This window comes from Montipora foliosa, chromosome 7, assembly GCF_036669935.1.
Source record: "Montipora foliosa isolate CH-2021 chromosome 7, ASM3666993v2, whole genome shotgun sequence".
NCBI lineage: Eukaryota > Metazoa > Cnidaria > Anthozoa > Scleractinia > Acroporidae > Montipora > Montipora foliosa.
The window spans coordinates 41300566-41310565 of NC_090875.1; the positions used below are offsets into that span (position 1 = coordinate 41300566).

The 10000-nt window shown below is 40.5% G+C and overlaps 1 protein-coding gene across 1 annotated transcript in view; it reads right to left on the reverse strand.

Moving 5' to 3' along the window:
- Positions 1–785: 785 nt before the first annotated feature.
- LOC138011010 (uncharacterized) overlaps positions 786–10000 on the reverse strand; it is a 12810-nt gene continuing 3595 nt past the window's right edge. The window contains exons 3-4 of the mRNA XM_068858030.1: positions 7025–7207; positions 786–4193 (exon numbers count right to left, since the gene is read on the reverse strand). Coding sequence (XP_068714131.1) covers positions 4101–4193; positions 7025–7207 — 276 coding nt within the window. The 3' untranslated portion in view covers positions 786–4100. The remainder of the gene's footprint in view (positions 4194–7024; positions 7208–10000) is intronic.

The window sequence follows — 10000 nt, forward strand, 5'->3', positions numbered from 1 at the left end:
TTTGAAATTCATATTTAATCAAGACATGTTTCGGATGAAACTTCATCCATCGTCAGTTGTACAATGAGAAATAAACTAAAGTTGAGCAATAAATAGTGTAACAAAGTGAGATATAACATGAATAATTGAGGATGAAGGTTTAAACAGTGCTAGTCTGGTTTTTTCTGCTTTGTTTCGTGGTTGTGTGTTTTTATTCTGTTCTCGCCTTCATCCTTACTTATTCATGTTATATCTCACTTTGTTACACTATTTATTGCTCAACTTTAGTTTATTTCTCATTGTACTACTGACGATGGATGATGTTTCATCCGAAACATCTCTTGATTAAGTATGAATTTCAAAAACATCGTATGGATCATCAAAGCAACAATAATAATAATAATAATAATAATAATAATAATAATAATAATAATAATACGTGACCTGCCAAAAACCCTTAATCGCAGTCAGAGACTGAATTGCTAAGGGCGCGGCTCGACGATCTCGACGAGGTCGGTCCGAAGAAGCTGTGCTGCCGTTATGCGCTCGGCCCCTGAACACGACCCATGTATGACCTCGGAGCACAGCACCACAGCCAGATGGAATATAGGCTGGGAGTTGATTTTGCTGAGGCAGGAAAACCAGAGCTCGGAGAAAAACCCTCGGAGTCAGGTTGAGATCGACTGAAACTCAGCCCACATAAGATCTCGGGGCCGAGAATTGAACCCGGGTCGCAGAGGTGGAAAGCCACGGTTGATAACCACTAAGCCATCCTGACTCTCCTTAAATGATTTTAACTTATTTATTTCAGCAACGATTACAATATTTTCAGGCACAAATCTCACAAGAGTTGTTTAGAGGTGAATGGCAAAGAATCTTGGGAGTCTGAGTGGCCCAATGGACCTCTTTAGCTTGTACGTTTTGTTTTCCCATTTCAGACCACGTGATGTTCCCAAGGAAATTTTCTTTTTGATTTTACATAAGTTATGCATGCATATGCACGTGCAGAAGACGACATTTGAAAGAAACTTTTCTCTGGAGTAACATCACGTGGTTTGAAATGGGAAAACAAAACGTACAAGCTAAAGAGGTCCATTTGAGCGAGATTTCAATGCTATCCACTGTTTTAGTATATACTGAATACCATAATCACTATTAAATTAATAAAGTACCTATAGGTGGTTCAACAATGCTGCAATGTACAATTGCTGGCGGATGAACAAAAGGAGGTGATGAGAGCATAGGTACCCCAAGCTCACGGATAATCGTTGTTGGAATAAAGTATAGCTTATTTTTATTCAATGAAATGCAAATAAGTTGCGGGGTATTCTGCAATTAACCCCATTTTTGTTCGATTCATGTTTTTTACTTTCGACTCCTGAACACGTTCGCAAATTCCCATACAAACCCTTATAATCTTAACTGATCGTGATGCTTTCTTGGGGTACCTGTGGTGAAAGATCTTTTGTTTTCGTCCACCAACATGGCGGCGATGACGTCACGTGAAAACACACCAAGGTTGAGTAATTTTCATTTTTGTCATCCTCTCGTGAGAAATGAAGGGGTTGTACTATACTAAAAGAAGTACAAGAATTAAGCATTTCGCAAGACTATCGCAACAAACGTAACATGAACATTTGAAAGCAAAATTGTTGACATTAAACATATTGACAATAGGCCATTTTACAGTTGTTTGCTCAGTGACCTGGCCTATGGATGGCTGTGAGGCTGCCCGTGACCTTGAATCGATACAGACCTCCCTGCTTTTATCATGTAGATTGTTGTTGTGATTCAAACTAGTCTACATTAACATAAGAAAAGCACAAAGGTTTGTATCAAAACAGGGTCACCGGCAGCCTCGCTTCCATTCTAAAGCCAGGCAGCTTAGCTACAACTGTAAAATGGTCTATTCCACGTGTCGCCTGACTACTCTCCGCGTGGAGTGAACGAAAATATCCAGTTTGGCGATAAAACAGGTTTCCTACGGAGAGAAATTACACCTTAAATAGGAAAAATAAAATACACAGGTACCAAAATAAACCTTCATTTTCATGGCTCATTTCTTCGTTATCACCTTTTACTGGAAAATGACCACATTAACACTTCGTGAAGGATACGAGCATGAGGCAATGAATTTTTAGATTTTTCTACACGCTTCCATCTCGTTTATATTGGTTTACATCTGCTCAGTTTTATTTCTACACAGTTACAGCATATTTTTAAAGCGAAACGAACTGCTTAATGTCATGTCGGATTTGAGAAAAAAACGTCTTCGTAGCGTTTGTCGACTTCGTCGTCACTGCGTAAGAATTCCGTATGCCGCGTTGTCTACGTAACTCTAGTGTCTTCTCTGCTTAGAAGGGATTTAATTGCACAGGGTGCTTCGGGTTTTTTTCCCTGAGTAGCATTTTCATAATTCGTACCTGCCAAATTTATTGTTTTTGTTACGTTTATTGCCTACCGAACTTCCCTGCGTAATTTCACAACTTACAAGCTAAAGCCTACCAAACAATTATTTACAGCAACATATTATAATGAGAACTCGGTCAAAGAGTACGCACATTGATCCATCGATCAGTTTATTAGCAAAGTGTAGGCACTTCTAACCTATTCAGTTGTTCGATCTAAAATTCTGATTTTGTCAAACTATAAAAATTATGTACATCAAATAATGCAAGAACTGTATCTCTCAGAGAATACATTTAAATAAATGCAAATGGTTCAAATCTAGCGTTGAAAGAGTCTTTTTACGTAATGCTTAAAAAACGAGCAGCAGCGTTTTATCGGGGTTTCAAAACACGAGGTGTAGCGAGTTTTTTTGAACGACTTCAAAAACACTCCACAAAAAGCGTTTCCAATGAAGACTCGGAAATACTCGGAAAAAATTCGAGTGCTCCTTTGCACAAGTCGAACCTACGAAGACCTTCCGATCGGCTTGTTCGGATGCCTTACCACTCGGTGAACTATCATGAGTGCTTTCACGTGACGTCACAGCGGCCATGTTGGTGTTCCAAAACAAAGAAATGGCGGCCATGATGGTGTACCAAACTAATCCTTCGGGAATTGAACTCTGTTTTTATGCAAATACTCTCTTTTGTTTCAGTAACCCAATATGGCTACTGGTCACGTGAGTAAAAACGTTCCATAGGAGACTCAAGGGAGCCTCATATAGCTCAGGAGAGAAAACTAACTACTTCACCTTGAGCGGCTGTCGAGAATCTTTATCCAAATGGTAAATCAAAAGTTGTTAGGTGCTAAAAGGTTCCTCGATTTACGGGACTGTGCAATAATTATCGTGAAAAATGATGGGCTTCACTTAGATAAATATTACATGATGTACCCAACCCCACCCTCCCCCCCCCCCCCCACCTCTACCACAAAGACAAGTTAAGCTATTATCCCCTTCCTGATCTCCCACTATTTATGAGCCACCCCTCCCTACCTATGAGTACATTAAAAATTAAATAAGGCCACACTTCTCGATTTTCAGTCCTAGCCTCCTGATAATAGACCATTTTCGAATTCTCACAGCTGGACTGGATCTAGCATGAAATGGAGGCTAGTGCGGGCAAATTAATTTGCATTAGCCTTCATTTCATGCTAGATCCAGTCCAGCCGTGAGAATTCGAAATTGGTCTATTGATGCACAGTCCCTTTATAGTTAAAACTACGAAGCTTCAATTTCGACAAGGGAACCCAACGAGTAAATTAAGCCAAAAGCCTTTAAGAGATATTTCTAGGCTCCTTGTAATGTATAAAGACTGTCCAGGGAGGAGTTTTTATATCCAAGAAAAATTTGATCTGTTCGGATATCTGAGCTGAAAATTGAAGTGTCCGAAAGTGTGAAGTGTTCAGAAATTGCTAGCTAAACGTCACCTTCCAGGGAACCATCTGGTCATCCGAAACTGCTAGGTGACCTTTTTAAGCGCCAAAAATTGCACAAAAATATCCGTTCCGAAAACATTAAGGTACTACTTTCCGTTGTTTCCGAATCTTTTAGGTGATGTTTTAGTGAAGAAACTTAGAGCTGTTTGCAAGGTAAAACCCAAATTCTTAAAACAGTTTGACTCTCCCGAACACACATTTCATCGAAAATTATCGTTGGGTGCCCCTGTTCTGAATCAACTGTTAAAGCTTGTAGAAGCTTGATTTTCCTCGTCAGGGACAGCTTCATTGACCACCAATTTGCACGTTTCATCGAAGACCAGGTTCACCTAAGGATCGAAACAAAAGCCCAAACGGGCACCAGCCAGTCAAGGTTTTCAAATTACCGAACAACGACAATATTTCTCATACCCAGTTAAAAAAAAAATTGACTCATTCAAAAACGATTAGCATTACATAATTCTGACATGCATCATCTGTTAAATTATTTTGAAACTGCCGTTTTCCATTTGAAAAAATTGTGGACTAACAACAAAACAACAAACAAAACCCTGACAAGCTAACTGTATTCTTGACGCAGCGTTTTAAATTAAAATCAATCTTGAATTCAATTCAATAGGCTAATTCCGAGTTCATGTCTGCCTTGTCTTCAGAGCGAGTATAAGTGCAAAGTTCTTGTTATGAAAATTAGTTTTCATTCCAATTTAAAGTAGAACTAATTACCATCACAAAAACCTCGCACTTTGACCCGCTTTGAAGAGGAGACAAGCATGAACTCGGAAATGGTCTATTTTGATTGGCGACAAAGTTTTAACCAAAACGAAAGGAAAGAATGTACTCTTTGGATTGAATTCAATTCCCGGGGCATTGTGTGAGGGCAAATGTTTACCATTCAATCTCTTCACGGTGGCCATTCGATCTTCATCGACTCGATTTTCCTCTCCAACTCTGGTCGGAACATTAATAACAACCCTTGTAGCTGAAAAAGTACTCTTGAAAAGAACGCGAGGTTTCGACACTACTGTCTCGTGTCTTCATCACGGATGATCCAAAGTTAACGCAAGAGTGCTAACTTTTTACAGTGCTACCAATTTGCTAAAAGGGAAACTTGTCACTCTTTAAGCACCATTCATTTTTTTTTACACCAGACTGGCATGTCTCATTGCAACCCGTAAGTTTAATGATATTTTGGCTACATTTATACATATGTGATGTCTAGACACCCAGCCACTGCATTGCCGCAAACAGCATCTCCTGGCATATAGCTCTTTCTTTAATTTTTGTCACGAGAAGACAACAGTAGCCAAGTAATTCACTACTTGCATAATTCCATAATACACGTCTATTACCCCCCAAAACTTTTGCATAACCATTATTTGCAATTTCTCCTGGGACATGAAAATGTCCTAAGAGAAGTCGAAAACAATGCCTATGCAGATTTTTTATTATTTTTTTTTTTTTTGGGGGGGGGGGGGGGGGGTAAAAGAGTTGTATTGTGAGATTCGTGCAAGTAGTGAATTCTGTGCTTTTTGGAAAACTGGCATCATTGGATTCTACCAGAACAGGAATGCTTTGTCAAAATGCTTTCTTATTCAGATTTTTCTGCTCTCCAGGGAACGAGAATACAATAATTGGTAAAATTTGAGTGACAATAGATGAATTTCAAAGCATGCACCTTATTCCAAAATGGCCGTCATATTAGAACTCTTTTGTTGGATTGCAAATTGGCCCTTTTGGCCTCGTTCAAGGTTAAATATTCTTTTGAATTTTACGTTTGAAAGCGAGGCCCAAAGGGACAATTTGCAAGGAAACAAAACAATACTAAAATGGCAGCCATTTTGGAATATGGTGTATTCTGATCTTGGTATTAAATAACGCCCTCAGACAAATGGCCTATTTGTCAGACTATTTGCCAAAGCCCAAGGGCACCAACTTCCTCTGAGCTCCAAATTCGGAACACTAGGGACCTTACGATCTTCGACGGCGACTTCAACGAAAACGTCATCTCAAAATATCACTTTGCTTTATCATAATTCTTTCGCGGTTATTCGTTCACTTCTTCCAATTTGGGCGAAGTATCGTAAAAATAAATCGATACGAGCAGTTACAAAGTCAAAATCAGAATGAAAGATTCTCTGTTGCATGCTCACGTTGTCGTCAAAACCTCAAATGCAGTAATTTCACATCGCCCTTATGCAGAGTACCACAAGAATGCAGCACGATTATTTATGGTCTTTTAACCAATGATATCATTGTTTTGCGCCGTTTTTGTTGCCGTCGCCGTCGTTAAATCTTAAGCTCCCTACTACGACAACGGCGACGGCAACGGGAACGTCACAAATTCGCATATTTCGTGGGCAAAAACAATAGCTTTGCACGCCCTGCACGTGCGTTTTTCACTTTTGTCCATTTCTTTGTCGTTGTCTGCTATTAACAACAAAGTGAAATAGCCAAATTCGAAGTTTAATGAAGGACATCGGCACTTCAGGATAAATTTTCATTTTATCCCCCAAATTAAGCGCCGTTCCTAGCAGTGTCATTTTTAACGAACTACCACACCATTGTCACATTAGTCACGAAGTGATTACTATAACGCGAATTTATACTGTGAGATAACGTTCTCGTTGCCGTTTCCGTCGTCGTTGCTTAAGTTCCTTAATAGGGAACTTACGCAACGACAACGGTGACGACAACGAGAACGTCACAAATGTGCATATTTAGTGGGCAAAAACAATAGCTTTGCACGCTCTGCACGTGCGTTTTTCACTTTTGTCCATTTCTTTGCCGTCGTCAGCAAAACAACAACGTGAAATAGTCAAATTTTAGGTTTTAAGGAGAACGCCAGCACTTGACGCTAAAGTTTCATTTTCTCCCCTAAATTAAGCGCCGTTCCGACCAATGTCCTTTTTGAGGAACTACCACACCCTTGTCATATAAGAAGGGTTAACATGTTTACAAAGTGATTACAATGACGCGAATTTATATTTTGAGATGACGTTCTCGGTGCCGTCGCCGTCGTCGTTGCTTAAGTTCCCTAATATCACAATAGAGGTGCAGCTTATTAACCCATTCAAATTGGAATGAACGGTTGTCATAAAAATTCCCCAAGACTGAAACAATCCCTGGTTCTTAATTCTACTATATAAACCCAAAATCTTACCTCCAAAGTATCTTCGTAAAGGTTCTTGTCTAATCGACCACCAAAAGGCACAAACTCGGTATTTACAACGCTTTCAATATTCTGCTCATCAAAATCATCAGCTTCACTGTTTGCGTATGAATATTGATGAAACAGTTCTCTTTCCAGCCTACGCTTTCGACGCACTTTCTGTATGTGACGCACCTGAAAAAAAAAATGATGATGCCGATGATGCGTATTGGCTGTAGACTGCAAAACAGTCGTTTTCTTCCATTTTCGGAAGGCGCGAAGCGCCGTAAGCGTGACCCTCGCGTGTGAAGCCCGCGAGCCTCACACGCCCGTCGCGTCTCTCCCCATTCTCCCTCGCCGTTTCTACACTCGCTCCAGACCTTTCGTTTACCGTGTCGCTTGCGTTCGCAAAAAATACGACTGTTTTGCAGTCTATACTGGCTGAGGTCATTGTTGAGCATTTTTTTACCACTGACAGGAAAGTGAAGTTTGCTGTTGCAAATGTGATTCTCCGTGCGAGCTTTTGTTGGGTTAATCTTCATATTGTTTGTCATCACAGCACTACAGTGCAAGAACGAAGTGAAGTTTACTATGGTAAATCTAACCTTAAAAAGCTCGTTTTATCCCGAGCTTACATCGTTTTTAAAAAATGCTATTCAATCAAGTTCTTTTACCATAGTAAAGTTTCAAGATGGACCCAAGCCATTTGTCTAAATTTATAACGCCAAGCACAGTTTAAGCCATTGATCAATAAATTCATCTGGCATAAGACAGAGTAAAATCTATTAAGTCTCACCCCCAGAGATCATTGGGTTAAAGGGAACATAGTTTACGAGAGGAGCTAGAGGCTGTTAACCCATTAACTCCTATTAAAGTGCTACTATGGCCAAGAAATCAGTTCTTATTTTTTTCGGGATTTCAAAACTATGTTAACTAAACATAAGCTAACATAAGTACACTGACCCAAGTTTTAAGCCCCGATTTAACAAAGACACCTGTTTGTTTTAAGTGGACTTTTCGTACTTAATGGTCCACCATTACCAGCTTTCAAATCTTGAGAGAGCTGGATTGTGGAGAAAACGACGTCAAAGACTCAATTGCTGGTTTTCACTCACGTGATCAACAGCCATGTTTTTCAACGAAAACAAAAGGAAGCGTTTGCATAATAATAGAGTTAAATTCCCGGAGGATTTGATCGGGGCACCAACATGGCCGCTTTTTCTTTGTTTTGGGCACCAACATGGCGGTTGTGACGTCATGTGAAAACCGAGAATAGTCTAAGAATGCAATGCGTGTGTACGCGACTGAATCAATATGCAGCACGGGAGTTGCGGGCTTTCAGACTTTAACTCATGTTTTGCACATAGAATAAGCTGCGTTTACACGCTGAAATTTTAAGCTAGTGAGTCAATGATGTCACTCTTCCCTAAATCCAAACGTCTGAGGTCCAATCGATCAGTTTCGAACGTGAGTAAATGGCGGGCCGTGAAATCCAAAAATTACACTCAAAGTAAACAGCCTTTGGATAAAAATCAAAGCTCAAAATTTTGCCAGTCAAGTGTCAAGCAATCACCTTTTCAAAATCTGAAGACAAAAAGGAAGTGATGTTTTGATCATGGTAGCACTTGAAGTCCCACTCCTAGGGGTCAATGAATTAAAGGGGACACAGTTTGTGATTTAATGAGGAGGTTGTTAACCCATTGACTCCTGACCCCACCCCCTCCCCCCCCCCCCCCCCAATTGACGAGTAAAATATATTGGCGTTAGACATAGTAAAATCTGTCAAGTTTCCCTCGTAGGAGTCAATGGGTTAAAGGGGACATAGTTTTTGAGTGGATGTAGAGGCTGTTAACCCATTGACTCTATTCACTCCTGACCCCCCCTCCCCCCATCGATGAGTAAAATCTATTGGCGTTAGACAGAGTAAAATCTGTCAAGTTTCCCTCGTAGGAGTCAATGGGTTAAAGGGGACATAGTTTTTGAGGGGATGTAGAGGCTGTTAACCCATTGACTCCATTCACTCCTGACCCCCCCTCCCCCCATCGATGAGTAAAATCTATTGGCGTTAGAGAGAGTAAATTCTGTCAAGTTTCCCTCGTAGGAGTCAATGGGTTAAAGGGGACATAGTTTTTGAGGGGATGTAGAGGCTGTTAACCCATTGACTCCATTCACTCCTGACCCCCCCTCCCCCCATCGATGAGTAAAATCTATTGGCGTTAGACAGAGTAAAATCTGTCAAGTCTGCCTCGTAAGAGTCAATGGGTTAAAGGGGACATAGTTTTTGAGTGGATGTGGAGGTCGTTCGCCAAGTGACTCCTGAAGTACGCCCCACTGACGAGTAAAATCGTCTGGCGTTAGACAGGTCTCACTCCGAGGGGACACTGGGCTAATTGTCTATAACTTAAGGACACTACAATTATGAATCAAATAAATCAAATTTTTTCACGATAGTGAAACCAAGAGTCAAATTAGAACCAACAAAGTCAACACAGGCGGCTTTAGCGGGATTCTAATCCATAGCCTCTGCGTTGCCGGTGCAATGCTCTACCAATTGAGCTATGAAGCCACATATTTGGGAGCAGGTCAATTTGTTGGGCTCATCAATTTTTGTTCCCTTGAAGGACTCGATGAATGAAATGAAATGAAATGATTGTAAGGTCTATTTGACCTGCTCCCAACTGTGTGGTTTCAGAGGTCAGTTGCAACTCACTGAATTTTTCCGGTGTAAGGTGTGTGTCTGGTGAATGGGCCCTTTGCAGGATAGTGACCACACGGTACAAAAACCGCCATACCGGAACGCAAATTACGCACTGGGACATCTAAAACAAAGCTAGTTAATCTAGATTTTCTTTGTTTTAAATGTCCCAGTAGGCAATTTGCATTCCAATATGGCGGTTTTTAAACCACGTGATCACAATCCTGCAAAGGGCCCATTTTTCAGCAACAATGCAAGGATCACTCTGTTCTCTCATTTGTCTATAACTCGCA